This window comes from Neolamprologus brichardi, chromosome 1, assembly GCF_056152115.1.
Source record: "Neolamprologus brichardi isolate AB-2024 chromosome 1, ASM5615211v1, whole genome shotgun sequence".
In the NCBI taxonomy this organism is placed as follows: Eukaryota; Metazoa; Chordata; class Actinopteri; order Cichliformes; family Cichlidae; genus Neolamprologus; species Neolamprologus brichardi.
In genome coordinates this window covers 1,444,190-1,468,349 of record NC_142104.1, presented here as the reverse complement: position 1 = coordinate 1,468,349, position 24,160 = coordinate 1,444,190, and the positions used below count along the sequence as shown (strand labels likewise).

Sequence of the window (24,160 nt, the reverse complement as noted above, 5' to 3'; positions counted from 1 at the left end):
TGCTGTCCACGTCGCCGTCTCAGCGTGAAGCTGTGACTCAGGACAGAAACGACGCTGAAACCACAAAAGTAAAGAAACAAAGTGAAGTCAGGATGAAGTGGATGAGATCTGGATCTGGATCGTCACACAGACCAAACTCCAGCCGCTCACGTCTCTCACATTAAAACCAGAAACTCGCCGAGCTCCATTTCAAAATAAAAGCACCTCCATCCTTGGATTGTGGGAATGTGGAGCTCACTTCCTGTCTGATTCTGATTTGCAACACAACCAGGAAACATTGAAAGGTGACCTTTAGCAGAACTAGCGTGACCATAAAGTGAGGGAATGTTCGTAGTGGTCAGACGGAGGCGTCGGGATACCCGGCACAGGCGGCGGCGCTGGACGGTGGGCGGAGCGGCGAGGCCGAGTGCCCCGTTAAAGGCTCGGGTTTCCGTTCAGGTTCTTAAATATCAACAGACGACAAAAGTAAAGGAGACGTTTAATCTGAAGTCGGCCGGGACGAAACCTCCGCGTCTGTGGTCCGAAACAGAGCCCGCCGCACGCTCGCGCCCGAGTCGGGCCGAGGAGAGTCTGCGGCGGCCCGGCGGTGGCGCTCTTCACTGAGGCAGGGGGACGATGACCTCCACGTAGTTGATGGGGAAGAAGCCGGACTCGCCGCTGATCATGCCCTCGTACCAGTTCTCGTCGATCTGGTTGGTGAGGATGATGATGTCGCCTTCTTTGAAGCCCAGCTCGCCCTCGTTCTCCGGCTCAAAGTCGTAGAGGGAGCGACAGCAGGGCTGATCCAAAACCTCCGGCTCTGCAGACAAACCAAAAACTTTATTTAAACACCTCTGATGGACGGACGGGGCTCGAGACGCAGCGGCGAGATGAAAGCACAACGCTCGGATTTACCGCGAGTCTCTTTCCTCCTTTCATTCTTCCTGATTCCTTCCTTCCTCTATTCTTCCTATTTCATTCCCTCCTTTATTCATTCTTCCTAATTCCTTCCTTCCTAGTACCTGGCAGCCCCTCCCTCAGCCCAGGCCCTGTACACCAGGTCTGAGCGAGGTTGCTGGGACTCATGTGTGTCCTCTACTGGGGGGGTCTTGTTCACAGACCCCCCCAGTAGAGGACACAGACCCCCCCAGCAGCACACAAACCCCCCCAGCTGCACACAGACCCCCCCAGCAGCACACAGACCCCCCCAGAAGCACACAGACCCCCCCAGCAGCACACAGACCCCCCCAGCAGCACACAGACCCCCCCAGCATGGGTCGAGAGCTGATTCTGGGGCTGATGGATGAACAGAAACAATCAAACCTCAGTTTCAGCCTCTGATCTGCCATTTTTGGACTTTTGTCTTTAAAATAAGATTTAAAATTCATTATTTGCAAATAGTTTCATATTTTAAAATTTTAAATCCCAGCTTTGTCTGAAACAGGGTTAAAGAGCAGGTTATTGATCCAGACTAAGAGGGTAAGAAGACATCCAGTGGGTGACGTTCGCTCCATGACAACACCGACAGACGAAGATCACGAGGTGAAAAAGAACAAAATTCAGCCACATCTCATGTTTGATCAGCTGAAAAGTTACTGTAGTTTTGCTGGATATCAGCTGCCGCTCACAGACGCGGGCAGATGTGTGACGGCGTCGGTGTGCGTTACTCACGGTGAGCGTTGCCGTTGGTAGCGGGGGTGTCGGGCCATGACGGCTGCACAGATCGTATGTGATCAGCTGGATGACATGTGGAGACAGATGGAGATGCGATGAGCACAAAACAAAAACAATGAGAGGAGCAGAGCAGCGCTGTGGTGTCAGACTGCCACCAGCAGAGGGCAGCAGCGTTTCAGCAACAGCTGCAGGAAAAGCTTCACTCAGTCCTCACTTCATCTGTCTGAGCTCGTCACTGTGTCAGAGTTTAAGCTGAGCTCAGTTTTTAAATTAAACATAAATGAAGAGAAACTTCCTGTGAACTCTGACCTGTCAGCGCGACACGCTCAGAGGCGTCACTCAAACTACAGCTGACGACTAAAACGTCACAGCTCGAGTTTCATCTGTGTGCAGCAGGAAACAGGTGAGACGTTCACTGTCAGTTTGTAAAAATGGAAACATTCCCGCACGATGAACATGATGTGTGTGTGTTCGGGGGGGGGGGGCTACATAAAGGAATACCTACTTTTCCCGTTCGGTGTGCGGCTGATCTGCGTATCTATAACAGCAGAAGAAGAACAGTGTGACTCAAAGCAACGATGGAAACAAACAGACGCACAGGCGGACGGCGTACCCGTGGACTTGAGCGAGGAGCTGTAGGACAGGCCGTTGCTGTCGAGCGCCTCGATGCTGCTCCTGATCGACTTTGGTTTGAAGTCTCTCTTGGGCCGGCTGCTGGCCGAGGATATCCTGGAGGAGGAGAGAGAGGGGGAGGCGACTCGAATCAAAGCCGACATTTCCTCTCCGGCGGCAGACCGGACGCTCCGAGGGGAAACGGCCCACATTTTAAACCTCAGATCTCGACATGTTTCAGGGTTTATAAGCGTTCTTACTCGCCATTTCTACCTTACTGAGCGGCTGTTTAACGAGGACCACAGTGTTTTTAGCCGTTACTGATGGAAACATGGAGTAACAGCCTCTGACATTTCAGGAGGATAAAACTTCTGATGTCTGCACAATCTGCCGACAGCGAGCGGCGGCCAAATCCAGACGCTTTCATCAAGAACAGAACCTGAAGTGTGAAAAACACCTTCAGTGACAAACTCAGCGAGCTCGCGCTTTAAAAACGCTGCTGACAGACCTGCTGTTCACGAGCGCCGCGAACGCCGCGCAGACACGAACGCCGATCGCAGCGGAGGAGAAGCGGCTCTCTTACCTCTTCTGCAGTTTCCCGCTGAGCTCCTCCAGGATCTCACACGACTGCTGGTGGTACTCCAACGCCGCCCTGATCAGTGCTGACAGCTGGTTCACCTGCTCCACCTGGTGGCCATGCACACAAACACACGCACGTTAAACGATAACGTCTCGCGTGTGAAACCCTCCCTGTTACCCGCGTCTTCGCGCCTCTTACGTCATTCTCCAGGAAGTTGAACATGCTCCTCTCAGCCAGCTCTTTGCTTTCGTCGAACTTCTCCACCGCCTGCCGGATCTCCTCGTCGGCGATCTTCCCCTGACGCTTCTTCTTGTAGTCAAAGTCTAACCTGCGGCCCTCCAGCTTCTTCAGGTGATGCTGCGAACACAGAAACACGTCGACACGCACACGTCACGCCGTGTGTTTCTTTACAAAAACATTTAAAACATCGTGAAGATTTACTGAACTGATTCGTGGCTCATGTGGAGGCGAAGTGATCAGGTGTGTGCAGGCGGAGGTCACGTGAGGCTAAACGCCACGATCAGCGGATCAGAGGCGAGTGTACTGAGGATAACGTCGTCTAAAAACTCGAGTGTAAGAGTGAGATTCACGATCAGAAGAACGGCCCAAATATGTGATGTGACTCAATCGTGCCGCCCACACACCTGAGAGTCCAGGTGCAGGTCAGAGGGTTAGCAGCTAGCATTAGCTCGGTTTGCTGCGCAGCATCTCGCGCAGTAAAGTGCAGGCAGGATGATCTGTGCGTGCAGCCCCGACAGGCAGATTTTAAACAGTTTGCAAATTCGCTGCAGAAATTTCAGCGCATGTTTCTGCTGCGCTGCAAACGGCGCCGGCGGTCAGAGGACCTCGCAGCCTCTCGTCTGTCTTTACCGTGATCTCTTTGAGGTCCTTGTCCTGTAGATTCTGCAGGGGGTCAATAAAGTTTTGTTTGACGTTTATGTCCAGAGAGTCCTTCACGTCTGCCATCTGCCTCATGGCCTCACCCACGTCCACCAGAGCGCATCCTGCAGGACAGAGAGAGACGCCGCCTCCAGTGAGCTGTTGTCACAGCGATCTCAATAAAATCATCTACAAGGTACAAACTGATACACGCAGCCGACCAACAGCAGCACAGAGGTGGCAAACACAGAGACACGACGAGGGAGGAAGTCTGTAGTTCTTTGCATCCTGACCTCACAACGAGTGACGAGCTAAAGGAGGGACACTGCACTCTCATTGGCCGGTGACTCGGTTTCAGACTCGGCTGCTTTCCGACTCTGACGGCCAGAATTTTAAAATGAACGTCAGGCTGCAATCATACCTGAGGCCACGCCTCCTGCTGGCCATTATTACAAACGACACTTCTGCATTGCATGACTGTGCACTGTACACAGTCCTGCAGGTTTTTGTCTGACATGCAGCGTTCAGCAGACCGAGGTCCGGCGTGACGCTGACACCTCACGTGAGCAGCTGCGTTCATGAAGGAGGCAAAGCAGCATTCACAACATTGATGCTTTTAAACTTGTGGTGCACTGTGCAGATTTTATTACGGAGCATCTTTGAAAACTGCTGCATCACTGTAACACTGACGCTTTGGATGCGTCTTGTACTAAGCAGCTGCGTCCATATTAAATGTTGCATTAAAGGACTAAAGCTGTAACTCTGCTGCACAGAGTCTGCAGGCCAAAGATAACCGTGCTCACGCCTCGGCGCCAGTGCAGGGTTTGTGCTCCGCCTGTAACGGCCTCTGTGCAGCTGTCAGAGGACCTGAGGCGTCTGAGAGCTGGTACCAAACAAAGAGTCCTCTCCCAGTTCCTGTCCGTAGCGCAGCATGCAGTCGCCCAGCAGGCCTTCGGTCTGGGGGTAGCCGGTGGTCTTCACCTGCCCTCGGATCTTGGACATCGTGTTCAGCATGTTCAGTTTGGCTCGAGACGCTGGCGAGGAAAACAAAGAATCAAACGCACACAGGTTTGAGTTTGTAGCACAGAAAGCTCAAAGAACAGCAAACATGGAGGTGTTTGGCACCTGGGTTAGGCTGGAGGTACTCTGTTGTTTTGGACAGGAGGTCGAGCACCGACTTGCTGGTCACCTCGATTTTCTGAAAAAAGGTTGCAGTTAAATGTCAGGATTAAATCGTACAATTCCTAAAGCTGACAAACGTTTTAACGGCGAGTTAAATAAAGCGAGTGAACCGTCCCAAAGTGTTTCTCACCCGCTCCATCTCTAAGAAGTCTTCCTCCAGCTTCGTCCCCTCCGCCCCGCTGATCTTCTCACTGAGCAGCTGCACAGAGAGCACAGAGTCAGGAGGCCTGAAGCTTCTTTATTTATCCACATTTTATCAAGTTTGTGCTTCTGAGTGTGTTCAATAAAGTTTTTCCTGCTTGCATTCAAATCTCAACACATCTGAGTGAACCCGGCTCACGCTCCAGCCGTCGCTCCATTAATCACCGTTTAACGCCTCTGGGATTTATCCGAGGATGACATCATCCTCACAATCTGTCACTGTGGTGTTGGAAGAGACGCCGACACACGAACCTCCTCCTGTGACGGTTGTTTCAATTAGAAATGCAGATTTTAAACATGTTTAACTTCGTTCCCGCGCCGTGTGACATCTTTGTTTGAAGCCGGCTCGCACGGCGCCGTATGTGACTCCATGTTTTCTGGGCTATAAAGAGCTCCACACGGACAGACTGACTTCACTGCAGCCTGTGTGATAGACACGGATCTGGTAAACGTGCCGGGTTTACACATCCAGAGTTAAAAACAGGAAACACAATCGCTAACGAGCCGCAGGAACACTGTCGCCACTTCAAAGGAACTTTATTAGTGTGAGCATTTAGCTGGACAACATTAACACACTGATCAGTTACAGAGCACGTTTACATTATTCGTGATATATTAAAGGCCGGTGCCTTTCAAAATAAAAGCGCACATCACACAGTAAACTGCATCGACATCAGAGCGATGACACTCTAAAGTAAAAAGGTGTAGGGTAGACCGCTGAGAGTAACTTAATTACATTTACTCGTTACTGTCAGAGGCTCTGATTGGCTGACGGTTTGGTTGGAGTTGCCGGGCGCTCACACAGCAGTAACAGCAGCGCGGACGCCGTTTAAAGAGGATAAAAATTCTCCGAACACAAAGTACAGCTCTCAGATTTGGGGCAGTGGGCCAGTCAGACCTCAGACTGCAGCCTGAGCTGCAATCTGACCCATATCTGTGATTATTTAGGGATCAATAAACTGATTCATGCTTCTGCACGCTGATCCCAGGTCTGTTTGGCCTTTTTAATCCTCTGCTTATAAAAACATGTTTAAGACACGTTGAGCTGAACCAGAAGCTAATGTGCAATAAAAACATGCACTTGTAGAAAACATTAGAAGAAGCAGGGTGGGGGGGTACTGTGGAGGGACGGACACGAAACATTACATGGTGACTGCAGCCTTTTATTCACGACATGAAGTGAAACTACGAGGTCTTCCTGTAACAGCAGCTCAGTAAAACTCAGAGCCTGGAGATCACACAGCAACCTGCAGCTCTGCTAACCTGAGAACTGCCAGGAGACTTTCAGGTTCAACCAGACGTGAGACGACGCGACCGGCGCCGAGCGGCAGGAAATCACGTCCACGAGGGGAAATTCAGGATTACTGAGGCAGACAGAGCGCGTCGTCCACCTCAGAGATTCCAACAGAGACGCTTCTACACGAGTACGATAACCACAAACCTTCATACCACGCAGCACCGCTACAGCTTAAACTGAGCATCAACCTTCAGACACGTGAAGTCCAAACATCTGCAGTTCCTCTGACGGCCAGCAGAGGCAGCAGTGAGTCAGTCCCACAGACTCCTGTTCAAACTTCACAGCAGAAATAAACATGTTTACAGCCTGATACAAACTGTTTGCTCTGTGTAGATGATTCTCCTTCATAACACCTGCACGGTGGAGGATGTTCACCTGTAACTCACCTGTTGGACATATACACGACACTTTCTATGCTGCACACTATCACAGATAGATTTTTCTGTTACAGCAGGAAATAAAGAGTAAAAATCGTGGTGAGATCCATGAACAGCCCAGGACTGGACCATTAGCACCGTTACAGGTGCAGAAGAAACTAAACCTGATCGTATGTTAGCGCAGAACCTGAGACGCCGTCCTCTGGATCAGACATCTTTGCTGTCATGTTTGTTGTGAGGTCAGACGTCGGGACGTTCTGGTTCTCTTAGGTGTAAAAAGCACAGGTGAGCCACGTTACACCCGGTAATAAAGGTGTGTCCCGTCCACTCAGCGCTGTGTCATGTTCTCAGCTGTTGGACTCTCAGCGTCCTGCTGCTCATGTGATAAACCGATCATACGGCGCCGTTTACAGCCCACTGACAAATCACACAAACAGCTGTAAATGACAGGGGAGTGATGACGTGGCGTCATATCGGATGCAGCTCCTCCTTCAGGTAACTGAACGTCATCCAGTCAGCCAGTTACTCGTGGTGCTGATTTTACTGGATTAAATACAAAGCATGAGATCAATACGAGGATCGATACAGGACATCCCATCTTATCTCTGGTCCCTGTAGGCCGCCGCTGAACTGCAGCGAGGCACAGATCAGTGAGGGAAACCATTTTTAAAGCTTTGAAGACAGTAACATGGAATGGAACCAGTCAAAAGAAGGCAAACCAGTGCAGAGACATAGCTGCCTGTACTGGTGGACCACACTCCATGAACATCCCAGCAGCGCTGCAGCTAACAAAGTTTTCTGGCAGAACCCACCTGTGCATAATCTAATATTCACCTTCATAACTGCAGGTCTGCTTTTTAATATCACCTTACATGAGCTTTACCTGGTAACTCATCAGCCTGAAGATCTCATTTAAATAAACGGGACGAAGCGCCGGAAACGCCGCCGCCGACATTTGTCCCAAAACAAGTAGTCTTTCATCACAGCGTCATTAATGCTGAGCCTACGTCCTCCCGACCAACCTAAGACCTGTGAGCTGCCCACCCACCTGCACACCTGTCCAGCTGCACACCTGTCCAGCTGTGCGATCACTTTTACCACAGCTGGTAAAAGTGTATAAACCCCTGAGAAAAGCCCAGAAAGGTTTTTGGGATGTTATCCACCTGATACTGAAACACCAGGAAGTCAAGCTGCAGCCAATCAGAGCTCAGTTTCATAATAAACTCAGAGCTCTGATTGGCTGCACGCCGAGCTACGAGCTGACCGTGCCCGACAGCATCAGTGTCACCTTCAGTAGTTTAACGAACGCAGTCACAACACGATCGCTCGGCCAACCGTCGAGTCCAAACACTCCGCAGAGTGGGGTGTGTTTGACTACAAGTGCTGCCGAGTAGCAGGAAAGATTCACCAAGTGGGTCAGAGCCTGGGTAAAATTAGCAGACTCAGAGAAATGAGCCCAATCTGACGGGCAGAGCCTTTCTAGGACGGGGGGGGGGCGCGCTGAACAGGAAGGCTGAACGTCTCGCTGCAGACTCGCTGCACGCTCCGTCTAGATCATCACAGAAGCACAAGCACAGAGCTGGGGCTGGGACGTGGTGAGCCACGTGACCGGGACTTTTCCTAAAAACAAAGAATGATCAGTTTAACGTTCAGGTTTCTTTTCCGCACTTCCTGACGTGTATCTCCTGTTCCAGCGTTGGACGTTCCCGTTGGACGTTTGAAGTTAATAATAATGAGCTCAGCGTATTTACAGTAATCCAAGCTCAGGCTACATTTTCACAGGTTTTTATCCTTGGATCAGCACAGTCAGCACGGGCGAGCAGGAGGACGATGGGGATTAAATGACCCTCAATGAAAGTTTGTGTACGAGCAGACAAATGACATCACAAGGAGGTTTCTGTCCGGGACACCTTGACCCCGCGGGCTCTCGAACGCCGAGCTTAAAGATGTGCTGCACGGTGAGGATGATGAGGGAAGAGACAGGAGAGTGAGACAAAGGCCTGCAGCAGCCTCGAGAGCACCAGGAGTTAAACTAAGACACCGTGTAACAAAAAGATGGATTAGTTTGAACTGTGACTTATACTAAGCTACGCTAACAAGTCTCCTTTAAAACATGTGCAAAAGATGCAGTTTTAAAGGCAACGTGTTATCATGAAGGACAACGTGGAAGTTCGTCTGAATGTAAAGTGAAATGTAACTGTAAATGTAACCATGTGTAACTGTTTGTAAAAGTAACCATGTGTAACTGTTTGTAAATGTAACCATGTGTAACTGTTTGTAAATGTAACCATGTGTAACTGTAACTGTTTGTAAATGTAACCACGTGTAACTGTTTGTAAATGTAACCACGTGTAACTGTTTGTAAATGTAACCACGTGTAACTGTTTGTAAATGTAACCATGTGTAACTGTAACTGTTTGTAAAAGTAACCATGTGTAACTGTTTGTAAATGTAACCATGTGTAACTGTAACTGTTTGTAAATGTAACCACGTGTAACTGTTTGTAAATGTAACCACGTGTAACTGTTTGTAAATGTAACCATGTGTAACTGTAACTGTTTGTAAAAGTAACCATGTGTAACTGTTTGTAAAAGTAACCATGTGTAACTGTTTGTAAATGTAACCATGTGTAACTGTTTGTAAATGTAACCATGTGTAACTGTAACTGTTTGTAAATGTAACCACGTGTAACTGTTTGTAAATGTAACCATGTGTAACTGTTTGTAAATGTAACCACGTGTAACTGTTTGTAAATGTAACCATGTGTAACTGTAACTGTTTGTAAAAGTAACCATGTGTAACTGTTTGTAAAAGTAACCATGTGTAACTGTTTGTAAATGTAACCATGTGTAACTGTTTGTAAATGTAACCATGTGTAACTGTTTGTAAATGTAACCACGTGTAACTGTTTGTAAATGTAACCATGTGTAACTGTAACTGTTTGTAAAAGTAACCATGTGTAACTGTAACTGTTTGTAAAAGTAACCATGTGTAACTGTTTGTAAATGTAACCATGTGTAACTGTTTGTAAATGTAACCATGTGTAACTGTAACTGTTTGTAAATGTAACCATGTGTAACTGTTTGTAAATGTAACCATGTGTAACTGTTTGTAAAAGTAACCATGTGTAACTGTAACTGTTTGTAAATGTAACCATGTGTAACTGTTTGTAAATGTAACCACGTGTAACTGTTTGTAAAAGTAACCATGTGTAACTGTAACTGTTTGTAAAAGTAACCATGTGTAACTGTTTGTAAAAGTAACCATGTGTAACTGTTTGTAAATGTAACCATGTGTAACTGTAACTGTTTGTAAATGTAACCATGTGTAACTGTTTGTAAATGTAACCACGTGTAACTGTTTGTAAAAGTAACCATGTGTAACTGTAACTGTTTGTAAATGTAACCACGTGTAACTGTTTGTAAATGTAACCATGTGTAACTGTAACTGTTTGTAAAAGTAACCATGTGTAACTGTTTGTAAATGTAACCATGTGTAACTGTTTCCAAAGGCTGCATCTCTCCAAAGTAACGCAGCCTTTGGCAGCTGATGGATGTCAGAGGAGGAGACGGCGCAACGCCTGCAGGCCTGATGCATTAGCAGCAGGTTACAGGTGGCTAAAGACTCAGACTCCACGTGAACCGACACATTAGAGCTGAAATGATCCCGAGCGCTGAACACGAGGCTCAGCAGTGAAAACCCGCCGACTTCCCGCACGCCGCCATCTTCATCAGGATGCAAAACAGCCAGCAGCTTTGCAGCATTTCTTTGATTGTGCAGCTCAGATTACACACACACACACACACACACACACACACACACACACACACACACACGAAGCAATAACGCTGCGGCCAGAGCGCACATGTAAACATCAGCTTCCAGCCTCTGCGAGGGCGTCCGAGGCCTCGCATATTAACCTGTTGCATTCTCTTCAATTTTTATTGAATATTTCTGACTTTCCCAACAGGAAAGGCCTAAAAATGAAGAAGTATGACTCTAAAAGCTCTTCAGAAGATCTTAAGTTGGGACAAGAACACGCCGAAGTCTGAAAATCAAACCAAACTTTGGGGCATTTGTTTGCGTCTCTGAGAGTCTCCAGCACGTCCAAATGAAACACACACAACAACATCCAGGAAGTCCAGGGAACGTTGTTGTGCAGCCTCAGAGCAGCGACGCCTCTGTGAGACGGCTGACCAAAGAAGAAGAGGAACGCGGTCCTATTGGCCCGTTGTCCCACCTCCTCCTAACATTCAATAAATGCACTGAATAAATGTCCATGTGACAGCTCTACACACTGAACAAAGACAGTTTGTTCGTTAAGTATTCATTAAACTTAATTTAATCTTCAAACTTTTATCTCTTTTTCCCCTGAAACTAAAAACTAGTTTTTGTTTTAACCTCTTGGAAAACATCTGCCTTCAGATTTTAAGGTTAATCAAAAGCGTCCGGAGGTTAATTAAACGCTTTAACACTCGTCCGCACCGACGCGCGCTCCGGCGTGACGGATCATGTCGGAAAATCTGTCTGGAGAAGTGGAGAAAGTGAGAAACAGGAGCTCAGCTGGGTTGTTGTGCGTTTGTGAGTCAGCATCACGCTCTGAGCGGAGGTGTGTTATTAACGACGGGGAGAGAGTGACACCAGTCAAACCGCGGCGCCCGCCGGAGCGAGCAGCAGATTCCCGTCAAAACAAAGAGGAATCTCTCGCGACGCTGAGTCACCGGCCTCCGCACGCACACAGGAATTCAGCTGTGTGTGCTTTGTGTGCGTTTGCAGGAACGTATTGTTTCAGCGAGCACCCCGAGCACAGACCTGAGCTGGAGGGGACGCTCGCCTGAAGCTTCACTGCTGTTCACACCATCAACAAGCTGATAGGTTGATGTGATTACAGGCTGGAGGTCAGTACTCGCTTTGTCCTGCTAACAAAGCTGTGACTCGGTCCTCAGAGCTTCTGCACGTCTGCGTGAAGCTCGGTCGGTGTTTCCCACACGGAGAGCGTCGCGTACACGAACAACACCGCTGATAAACTTCAGCTCGCATCACTCAGACTTTCAGCTCATTTGTTCTGCTCAGGCCGGAGCCGGTTCTCCACCTGCTGCAGCTTTTGGAAACAGTGACCCAGAGACTTTGTGCAGAAGCAGCCGACTGACATCGAGAACCAGGAAAAAGAAAACAGGGAGCTGACCAGAGGCCTGCAGGGAAACAGGAGAGAGGAAGCAGACTGGAGCAAAGCGACCACCTCGCTGTGTGCAGGAGGCGAAACGAAACAAAGCAGGATGACGACCTCAGGCTGCCCCGATGCGTCCGTCAGAGTGTACGCGCGACAGTCAGACATCGTTTAAAGGAAAAAGCACACGACAACAAAGTCAGAGCACGCAAGGAACAAAAAAGACGAATCAGCAGCCTCAGGAGGCTTTCAACAACTTCCCACTAACAATGTGGAAAAGGTCACGTCAACCTCATCACGTCTTAGGTCAACCTGCTCTCTGATTGGCTCTCTGTTGTGTCTGCTGCTAATCGAGCCTCAGCTAATCAGCAAAGAGTCAAAAATAAAAAACTTTGCTTTGTGGAAACGCTTCCTGTGACCTTAATGAAAACCATGGTGAGGTCAAAGCTGACTTCATAAGACTGAACTTACACTCGTTGACTTTGAGCGTAAGTGTTGAGCAACAATCTGACTGCGCCATAAAAGAGCGCACACACTCTGCAGACCTGCGACTGATTTATCATCAAAGCTGCGCTGCCGTCACCTCGGACACGCTAAACTTACACACGCATCACAGCTGTGATCGAGTCCAGAAAGTCTTTGGACTGAGTGTGAGGAGCAACTTTCTCATGACTGCAGGAGTAACACAGCGGTGTGTTTAAGGCCCCCAGCTGACTGATCAACACTCACCAGTGTCGTTGTTTTATATTGAAGCAGCCTTTACTCTACAGAGTGAGTGAATGCAACCAGAATGCACAGCGTTCACAGTCAGGTGTGTGTGTGTGTGTGCACGCCGTGGGTGGAGCTTCCCTCATGCGTTCAGCAGGAAGGAAGCAGCAGCCTTGCAGACATTGTGCTGCGCTTCCCGTCACTTCTGTTTCTGAGCACGACCTACAAACAGCGGCTCGGTTTCAGGGAATCAAAGCTCGAACAGGAACGAGTTAACGAGGTCGTCTCCTAGAAAACAGACGCGAGAGGATTTACGGGAAAATAAAATACACACGTCAGACAGGACGGCGTGAAATTACTGGATTAATCCCCCGTGGTTACAGCCGGGTCAAACCTGCCTCAGAGGCCACAGCAGGGACGCGCGTCGACTGCTGATGGTCACGTCTAATGTCATCACGGTTCCTTCAGTCAGACGCATCACCTCACATACTTCCTGTCAGGTGTGCTGACCATGCTGGGCCTTCAGAGCAGAAGCTTGTGATACAGTTTCAACCCCTCCCCCTTTAGGCCAGCTTCATTCTGATTGGCTGTGGGGTTTTGTGTTCACAGACAAGCTGAATGACCTTCGAACATCCCTGCATGTCATCATAAGTCAGGCGTAGCTTCAAGCTCTGACAAGTGAAGTCAAACCATGCACCGGTGTCTTAAACCTGCATTACTGCTAATATCCAGCAGGGGGCGACTCTTATAGCTGTAGAAAGCAGTGCAGAAAAAGAGCGTGCTGCTCAGCTGCTCTGAGAGCCGAGTAAACACTCTGATGAGCTCGAGTTCAAATTTCAACCCTTATTAAACGCAACATTTTAGTTTATGGATCACATGGTTACAGAAAAATGTAAATTTCTACTTGTTGTGTTTTATTTCTCATCTCTCCGACAGCGACACAGTCCCCGCCTCCCTGCAGGCACGTCGCTCTGCTCGTTTCGGTTCCTGATGTTAATCAGCTGCTTCTCCCGCCTCCTCCTCCTCCTCCTGGTGATCCTGGTTCTGCTCTGCAGGTCCTCCGTGAGCTGGATGGGTTTTCTAACGAGAACCTGCAGCAGGTGGAGACCTTCATGAAGCTGGAGTCACAGATGCAGAGTAAGGAGGAGATGGAGTCCGTCTGTGGGCTGCAGAGGCAGCTGATCACACCGATCACGTATTTGTCACAAACAAATTTGACACTTTCAGAGAAGCTTTTCTTTCTTCACTTGTTAACTTGAGTTAATAAGTGTGCAGTGATGATGCACTCAGTGTCTTCCATGAATCATTAAGGTCAGATAACACGACCTTAACACGCCATGAGAAAATATTAGATTTACAACATCTCAGGGTCAAAGGTCAGGGAGATAAACTAATGATAAAGTGCTGCAGTGTGGGCTGTGCCGGTGCACGTGTGTCTGTTTGACCTTCTTCACATAATCATTTAGTTTTAAATGACTCCCCGTGTCTTTGAGGAAACGTCTCCATCGGGTGAATCAGAAGCTAATCTGAGCGCGGCTCTGGTCGGGAGATTTCAGGCCACCTCTCTGATAACTCCTGCAAAGGTTGTCAGAGCGCCAAACATCAGCTGCTGTTTTTACAGTCGTCCGGTTCGTGTGGACGCCGGCAGCTCTGTCTGCTTCCAGGAGTCGGGATTAAAAACAGTTTTAAACAGAGCTGGTCTGACCGTCGGGCCGAGGTTAGGCCCTTTTCCACTTTCAACAAACTCACAATAAAATAAAATGATTAAAATGTGCTGACTGGGCTCTGAGAAACTCAAAAGCCCGTCTGCTGAAGCTGCAGGGCCACGATCGAGCTTCACGTCACAGGTGAGAACCAGTCAGAGTTTCCCAGTTAAGCTACCAACGCTTAATTAACCCCCAGTTACACTGAAGGCAACATCTGCAGAGTCTGAGTGAGTTTCTCCAGCATGGACGACGTCCTGCAGAGATCACCGCAAAACAATGATCTCATCTGCACCATCACTCAGCAGAAGACCGCAAGAGCCGATATATGAAACCAGTATAAATGTTTGCACCACTGTGATGATGTCACCATTTGCCAACCGCGGCTTCAGGTCCATCAGGCGAAGGCGTCAGATCAGCCACACAAACACGAGCTCCTGATCAAAGGTTATTACAAAATAAACTAAAGTGAAAAGCAAATCAAATAACATGATTGTTACACAGCAGTAACAATAGTAACAACCTGACACCTTTAAAGCACCACAGCAGATAAACAGGACATTATAAAAGGCCAGCGTTCTTCAATAAAATCACTTCCACCTGATTTTAAAATTCTGTTATCGTCACAGACGTGAAACCACACAGACTGGAATCTTCTGCAGGTTTCTGGCTCCAGATGTTCGTCTGCTCGGCGAGTAGCGCAGCTGAAGCACCGAGACTGTCGCCCTGTTTGACAGAAACCTGCACTTCCCATCCTTTGCTATCCTGACGAACAAAATAAAACCTGGTTAAAACGACACTCAGCAGGAAACGGCGTGCTGTGCTAGAACCGGGCGTTTCCTCGGGGATCAAACAGAAGCCAGTTTAACGTTTCACCTGAAATCTTTACATCACAAATCTGCTGCTCGGCTCGAGGACTCTCGTCTCTCGCTGCCAACATAAACCGGCTGATTTACGTCACAGGGAAGCAGCACACAGTGATGATGATGATGATGAGCTGCTGAAATGTTAATGAGCTGAGAGGCCGCCTGCCAGACCGCCAGGCGACCGGGGCTCGGTCCTCCATCACCGATCATTAAAGATGGATGGGTTCGGCGCAGCGAGGCGTCAGCTGTATCTCTGAGCAGCGTGTTCACGCTGCAGGCGGCGAGCGAACGCAGCAGGTTAGCGTGAGAACAAACTGCAGCTGCAGAGAGACCAGGTCGTTGATGCTGTGGGCGTGCAGCGAGGCCTCCACCCGACCCGAAATCAAGACCCCCGCTCACACCTGAGATCGTTTCACATCAATGCTTCTTAAGTTCTGCCAAAATGTGTTTTTAAAAGAACACGAAACAACGATTTCTGTGCAGTTCGATTTCATTCCTTTCCTGTGGTTTCGCCTCAGCGCCCGCTGAGGTTCGACTCGCTTCACATTCAGCCATTAATAACTAAAGTTCAAGAAAACAGCGAGTGTGAGAACGACTTCAGCACTAAAGCTGCGCGTCAAAGTCAAAACTGCAAGAGCAACAATGCCTTTGACAAACTCTCTGATGGGTGAAAGCAAGAAAAATATCTGCATAAAAACTAGAATATTATAAGACAAAAATACTTAATATAGCAGAATGTGATGTGTCGACATTCAGTCAGGATCCTGGAGGATGGAGGTGGGCTACACCTGCACAGTTCACCTGTCAGCAATGACTAAAAACAGAGATCACTTCGCTGCAAACGGAAACGCAGTCTATCTCTTAAAGCGTGCTAAAGAACAGAAACAGTCTTCTCTGGACTCCCATCCAATCACAGGTAATCGATCGTCGGGGGGGCGGGGTTTAAAGTGCGATCACACCGTGTGGCCCAAACACAAACACAACAGTCCTATGACAGAGTTCATTTCCATCCTCCAGCATGAAGACAAAGTATTGCAGGCTTTACAGCATCGAATCAGCCTTTCAGGATCAGACAGTGTAACCTGAAGCACTGCTGATGAACATCAATGATCCCAAAGTCATCGTTCATTGGACAACGCTGGTAAAGACGCAGCGCTTGGGCGAAGTGGAGGCGATGCTCTGCAGCCCAAAGCTGACCAAGACGATGAAATCGTACGTGAGCTGGATCAGACTAAAGACCCGTCAGCTTGAAAGTCGAGGTTGGGCTAAAAATCCCCGAACAAGCCTCATCAGCTCGCTCTGATGAAGACAAAGTTTTATGGCTCTCGTTTGGTTTCAGTGTGCGAGACGACAACAGTGTTAAAACGTCACGGATGGCGAGCTCCACCTGTTCAGCGACTGCACGGCAAAGAGAGCAGCAGATCAGGAAAACCACAGCAGTGACTGAGTGACAGACCGGGGCAGATCGCGATCCCGACACACCGCAAACCCACGTCGCGCTCAGTTCACACAGCTCGTCTTTATCGAGCCGCTGAGACACGACCGGTCTGTTCACCTCAAGCTTCGAACAGAAAAATCACCCAAAGGTTAAATAAGATTAAATAAAGACGCCTGTGGTTTCAAGTAGATGACATCATCGTCACTATTTGTCTTTAGAAGACGTCCTGGTGAAGTCTGTCCTGTCTGCTGTGGACCTTTAAAGATCCACATCCACTGCCTGAACATGACATCCTCTCCAAGCTGAAACTTCAGCTCCTCTTCCTCAGTTTTTATTCCAATCTTCCTTCGAGTCCACGTGACCATCGAAGCTTTTTCCTGCTGTTACTCATTAAAGTTCAGATCTTTGTTTTACACACAAAATGCCTCATTTGTTCTCCTGAAGTCTCTGTGGGTAACACTGTGTCCATCAGTAAAAACAGCAGCTTCAGCTCTTCTTCAGTGAAACCTAACAAGTAAATAAATCCAAGAATAAACAGTTACTGAATTCAGGAGCAAAACGGGATAAACTGGGATAAATTACAGGCTGATTTCAGCTCAGTGTGAGAGTCTTTCTGTTCTCGTCACGTTAGTTCCTGGTTTCCTGCTCTCGGTCTGGCTGTGAGAGCGTCTCTGAGCAGCAGACTGAAGCAGAAGAGAAACAGAAATAACCTTCATCATACAGAAACTCCTCCACACTGACGGCTCTGTGCTGTTAGCTTCCTCTGAGCTCCATGCTATGTTAGCTTAGTAAACACAGAGCGTCATGGAGTGAGACGGATAGACGGGCAGGTTCTGGTGATACCTGATCACAGCATCATCCAACATCCAACTACACACACAAACACAAAGTTCTGATGGAACGAGACTGAAGCTACAGCTTCTCCTTCACGGCTCAGATTAAACGCAGATTTTGCTCCGTGTCGACAGGATGGCGTCACACAGCTGCTGCAGATTTATCGTCTGCGTCCGTGACACGAACCTCCCGTCCCTCCTCCTTCCAAAGGCGCTCTGCTGACTGACGTTTGACAGCCGTGAACTCGTCATCGCGTTCAATGAACCCGTTTGAGTCGATCTGAGCTTTGTGGCGTGACGCACGGCGGTCGCAAATGGACGAACACGGTCAGCAGCAATACTCAGGCAGGATGTGGAGTTTAAATGAAGCTCAAGGTGTAGCACGAACACCACCGGCAGCATCCTGAACCTTTGATACGAGGCAGGATGGAGCCGTGCTTTCATGATGTTTACTGCACACTGTGACCCTACTACCTAAACGCTGCCACAGAAACCAGACCACGTTTTCCAATCTTCTTTCCAGTTGGCTTACATTAACTATACTGGACTAACAGTGGACAGATCAGAGGGAACTCTGGATCTGAGGCTTATGCAGCAGCAGACAGCTGTTCCAGCGGTTTGGACCTGAGTGCAAATATAAACCCCCCAGCACTGAGGATTTTTCCAAAACGGGCAGAGAAAATATTCTACTATATTGTGTATTATTAGTGGAAACAAAGAGAGATGTGGCTGAAATAAACAGGAAGTGATAGCGTTTCCCTTCCCGGTTATCTCCTGCTGGTTCATCTGGTCTCCACCCCGGTGTCAGGAAGCAGGTGAACAGCAAACAATGTTGGTGAAACGCACGACGAGCTGCTCGCTGTAAAAACTAACGTCTGATTTGTTTTTTCTGTGCGGGAGAGGCCGACGCTGACGAGCGCCGCTATCAGTCTGTCTCGCTGTGTTCCAGCAGCAGGAAACCACAGCGGGTGACGCCAGCGTTAGAGAAGCTCTGAAATGTTTTGCATTGATTTTTACTGTTATCAGTGCAGGACTCGAACAAACAGATCAAAGGTGCCTGGAAAACCACACAGGCGGGGAACGCTGAGCATTCATCGGGTTTCACTCAGTCTGCATCTTTTTCTCACGTCGGAAAATAAGTGAAAGTGGAAACCAAGTCGACCTCGAGTTTATCTTTCACGTGTGTTTAAAATAAAACACAATCTGTAATGTCATGCACCGCACGCTGATGCACAAACAGGAAGTGGCAGGTTGACTTTCAGCTTGTGCACGTGGGAATAATTTCACAGACACGACAGCGTTCATACAGCCTGCGGTGAGAGGACGCCGTGATTAGAACGACGCTCAGGTTCTCTGTTTAAGCTCAGCATCAGCGCTCTCACCACTCACATAACTGAAGCTACTTCATGAGGCAGGAGACTCTGCAGGGCGGAGGCCGAGGTATGCAGCGTTCGTTAATCACAGCTGCAATCCTAAAAGTTTTATTCTGTCAGATTTGAATAAGCTGCCTCTGTGGACTCACCTGAACAGCAGAGTCAGGTCTGGAGCAGTCAGGTGTGGAAAATATGTCCCAGCAAATTCATCCCAAGCTCAGACCGTGAGACGCTTAGAGAAACCCAAGAGGTCCATCTAAGACTCGACGGGCCTCGGTTAAAGGTCGAAGTTCATGACAGCACAAGCAGAAAAAGACTGAACAAGTATGTCTGTTTGGAGAGGCTGCAGGAGAAGCCTCTTCTGTCTGAAGGACCGTCGCAGTGCGGTCAGACTGAACAAAGCAAAGACGCCTGGAGCAGACAAGGCCGGAGCAGACGAGGCCGGAGCGGACGAGGCCGGGGCGGACGAGCCCGGAGCGGACGAGGCCGGGGCGGACGAGCCCGGGGCGGACGAGCCCGGAGCGGACGAGCCCGGAGCGGACGAGCCCGGAGCGAGGTGTCCGTCCACGAAGCACAGCAGCATGTGTGGAGACAAACACTCAGAGCAGCTGTCAGCGCGGTGAACACACTCCCAATGAGAGTGAAGGAACCCGATGATTAACACACGACCTGGTAGTAAATGCATTAGTTGGTTACCTAGGCAACAGAGCCAGGAATCTCCACTAGTGACCATCCATCAGCCTCAAATCGACGCACGGCGAATGAACCGCTTCCAGTGTGGCTGCAGCTTAGAGCCCATCTGAAGCAGGATACTGGTGCAGGGAATTATGGGTAAATTAAACCTTCTCAATACAGCAACAGAAGGAGAACCTGTTTGTGTAAAACAGGAAACACTTAAAGACGCTGAAAAGGCGCGGAGCCACTCTCTCCACCACCAACCTCCACAGATGGTGCTGTTAAGGTGGACCAGCACCATCCTGCCAGTCACCACGCGCTCCACCTTAACACCATTCTTGAACAAGATCCCACGATACATAAACTGCCTGTCCTCCAACCACGAGAGAGCAATCCACCATCATCACTCGACACCTAAATGCAGGTGTGGGCGACTCCAGGCCTCGAGGTCCTGAGTCTGCATGAACGAATCATGTGATTCAGGTGTGCTGACCCAGGATCTAAACCCTGCAGGACACCAGCCCTCGAGGCCTGGAGTTGCCCACCCCTGCCTTTATGCCTTTATGTATTTTCTTGAACTCTTTCCCCCTTAAATACGACCTTCCCAGTACCCACATGACACCTCAGTATATATCAATAAAGTCTTGGTTTCATGACCGTTTGATGACGCTGAGCAGTTTCTGTGTTTTTCTGAGGATGGCTGGACTGGCAGAGAGCACCGTCACTGACGTCTGATGCAAACCCAGTCGTCTCGTTCTGTAAACAGCCTGAAATATGACGGAAACGCCTCAGTTCAGAGAAGAGCTTCAAGAGGAACTCCCACTCCCCCTTCAAGGAGTAAAGGGGTACATGTTCAAGTTTGGTGAAGATAAAAATGCGATTTTCTGTGTGGTGTGTTCATAGCTCCAAACCCCAGAGCTGACAGTGAGAGCTGTATCAGCCAGCTGTTTGTTATTCACACTCCACATCTGCAGACGTACAGAGACAGACACAACGCCACCTCCTCAGTCGATGGTGAAAGGGCTGCAGCACCTAAGATTAACACTTCATCTTCTACTTCAGACCAAGTCTTCTCTGACGTGGGCCCTTCTCTTATTTTGTACATATTCTACTGTTTATATTTTACTCCAGCACAGCTGGTGTGGAGCACCCACAATTTTGTTGCACATGTACAATGACAATAAAGAGTTATTTTATTCTATTTATAAAAACATAAAGTAATTTTTAAAAAAAGCGATACTGAACACAGATCACTGATGAATAAAAGGTTGGATCGCTCTTTATTATGGATGATTTTTCTCTTATTCATGCGCACAGTCACACGGGGCTGCAGCCTTTAGCTGACTAATTATCGCGTTATGTGGCTAAAGATAATAATAACACAGGCCTGTAACGCCTCACTGTCACTGTGCGAGTGTTTAACTGCTGGGAAAGAGAAGAAATCAGCACTCTGACTGAAACAAAGCCTCAAACGGAGGCTGACCAGAGCTGCTCACAGCTCCACGAAGGTGGAAACCAAAGATGGAAAGATGACCTCAAACCGGCATTTTTTTCTAATGGCCAGCAGGGGGCGACTCCTCTGGTTATAAAAGAAATCTGATTACAGTCTATGAGAAGACGAGCCTGCAGCTCACGTGATCTCTGAGCTCATTACACACCCTGCTGATGAGTTTACGGTCTTACTAAACACACCGAGCTCCTGACGTTTTAGTTCAGGTTCATCTGCAAGTCTGTACTATTAAGCGACTTTAACGAGATCCAGGATATCTTCCCCTTCATCATCGATCAGGCTCAGTGGTCACACGTAGATGGTTATCAGGTCCATGAGTCTCCTGAGGGTTTCCCAATCTGCTGCGTGAAGTTTATTTGAAGCAGGAAGTAAAAGCAGAAAAAGTGGCGACTGTGAGTCCACAAATACAAACAGGCGTGGGATCAGATAGCCGCGCTTACAGGGCCGTAAAAACTAGAATCAGCATTAAAGTTGTGACTCAGAGTCTTTATCTTACTGATGCTCCGTACTCTCTGAGGTCACATGGAACTTTCAGGAATTCTGACGCTAGTTTCCAGAGATCGTATTGGTCAGTCAGCGGTGACTTCACACCTATCGAGCGCTCATCTCAAACGTAAGTGCTTCGGAGCAGGTTGGGTCTGCAGCATCAGTTACCGTGGCAATTTATCCCAGTTAGATGTGACGCACCTTCACAAACAGGGTTCAACCTGAAGCTGCCTCGATAACCGCAGCAAACCGCAGTGTCTTCCTGCTGCCACGATGTGAAGACATAACACACAATACAAATAGACTAAAACCAACACACAAGTCCCGCTTCCTATGACAAATCAAATCAGTTTATTCTTCTGCCCCACTGAGCCTGAGAGCAGATCTGAGACACCTTTAACCAAAAAACAACCTGGAAACTATTCAGGGGACGTGATTGAAAACAGTTTACACCATTCACAGAAACACACACACAACGGTGAGCTGAATGGAAAATGAAAAGGTAAATCAGAGAAGAGCAGAGATAACGTTCTCAAGGTTAAAACAAGAACGAAGTGGTTTAAAACGTCTTAAAAGGAAGACGCTCGCGTTGATGACGGATCTCCACCACCGGGTGATACCTGCAGCTCCAAAGCGGCGCTGCCCCGGACCTCTGTTAGCACTTCAATACTCAGTGACTCATTTGGGGTCGTACTGAATAAAATGGACTTCTTTCAGTTCTCATCCAAGAAGCTTCTTCAGTTCTAAAAACAAAGGCGGAGAGTCCCAGCTATTTAACCCCTGGTTGGGGTTAAAACAGTCTAGTCACCACCTTTTTTCAAGTTCTTCAGAAGCTGCACGGACATACTGAATCAAACATTAAGAACATTTCCTAAATCCTGGTCCTTCTCAGCTTTCACCGTCAGAATCCTTCTTTTAACATCATTTTAAAAACACCAAGATGACAATGGCAGCTACATCTATCGTTTATACCATCAGCTTTGATTTAGTTTCATTTGAAGGAATTTATTAAGGAGCTTCTGCTTGGTTTAAAGCGCAGATATATCAGAGTATCATCAGCATAAAAGTGATTTAAATATGAGCACAAGGAACAGCTGCTAACATGACAAAGGGACCACAATGGAGCCCTGTGGTGCGCCACAAGCACAGTCACCGATACTGATGGAAATCAATATTTCTCGCATGCTCTGCTGTATCAAATGCAACAGAGAGATCAAATCGTGCAAGCTGAGCCGATTCACCCAGCATCACCAGTACATATCATGGTATTAAAAGTACAGATTCAGTGGCGTGTAGCGAATCCCACTGAGACTGATGGAAACCAGCCTGTGATCTACTGATAACTGGAGCAAATTCTTATTTAAAGGTGAAGATGAAGGTTCACTGAGACAAACAGTCTGCCAGCTGTTCCCAAGTTGTCCAAATGTTAGATGTTACTCACAGCCGCCCACTGTGTATTTTGGTGGCAGTGGGAATAGCAGGTCCTTCCACTGGTTCAATGGTATTTTTATCATTCAACGTTAAAAGGTATTTGAGTCTAATGGAGCTTCACCCAGATAACACAAACCGTACAGCCCGGGAGTGAAATCCACCTGATAAAGACTGCTCCACCTGCCTTTAAACTGTGTGGCAGCTGTGGCAGGTGCGAAACATCTGGCAGGTGCCTCAGTCACACAAACATCGCCATGATGCCTTAAAAACGGGCTCCATGTGTGATTTCCTTTCAGGGGATAAAATCAAACCAGACGTCGACCTAAAGCCTCTCAAAACATTCATAATAAAAACAGTTCGTGTACTTCTCTGTTAGTGTTTCCTGTTGGTTTTACTGTGGAAACAGCAAAGTCGGACGTTTCACAAGAACTTATATGGCAACAACAACGAAGACGAATTATTCACCGGATTACATAAATTGATAAAAAGTCCATAACTGTGGCTTAAGATGAATCTATTTGTGTGTGTGTGTGAAATTAGATTAAATCATCAGATTTTCCCAGCAGTGTTTGGTGTGACGTTATCTCCGATAAAAACAACTTATCTGGGTGGAAAAGTAACGCTCCATCCACACCCTGCAAACACGTTTTGAAACCCTCGATTTTTAAGCGATAACAACTCAGACTCGTCGTGTTTTCAGACCAACTGAAGCCTGATTCCGTTAACGGTTTGACGTTAAAGCGGAGATCAGGGTCCGCATCCGAACCGCTGTTGTCGGGCGCCTCCATACCTGACTGGCTTTGTGGAACTGCTTCTTCAGCCCGGCCACAGACATCCTGGACGAACGGCTTCAACCAACAAAATACTCCGGTAAAAACGACTCAACACACGGCCGACGGAGGCTGGGCTCAAGAACGAAGCAGCCGACACCACAGCTCCGCACTCATCAGTCAGACTCCGTTAAGATTGCAGCATGACCCCGAGCTCAGTGAAGCTCTAACGGCGGGAGGCCGGCCCAACCGGAAACTGCTTCAAAATAAAAGTCTCCGAGGATTTAAAAAGATAAATAATAATTAAGGCATGACATCACTGAGCAGCAGGGCTGGACTTGGATATAAAAAAATGTATATGAGGGGGAGAATATGATGTGTGCATGTGTATTTTTCATTTTGTTTGATTCCTGATATTG

At 48.1% G+C, this 24,160-nt stretch overlaps 1 protein-coding gene across 1 annotated transcript; it reads right to left on the bottom strand.

Moving 5' to 3' along the window:
* Nucleotides 1–461: 461 nt before the first annotated feature.
* On the bottom strand, nt 462–23,984 carry sh3gl3a (SH3-domain GRB2-like 3a). The gene is made up of 11 exons (XM_006802309.3): nt 23,762–23,984; nt 5,037–5,105; nt 4,850–4,922; nt 4,615–4,758; nt 3,716–3,849; nt 3,044–3,202; nt 2,849–2,952; nt 2,267–2,382; nt 2,159–2,191; nt 1,651–1,716; nt 462–799 (listed from the first exon to the last, which is right to left on the bottom strand). The coding sequence occupies exons 1-11, from the start codon at nt 23,804–23,806 to the stop codon at nt 597–599; spliced, it is 1,146 nt and encodes a 381-aa protein (XP_006802372.2). The 5' UTR covers nt 23,807–23,984; the 3' UTR covers nt 462–596.
* Between the last annotated feature and the right edge of the window lie 176 nt (nt 23,985–24,160).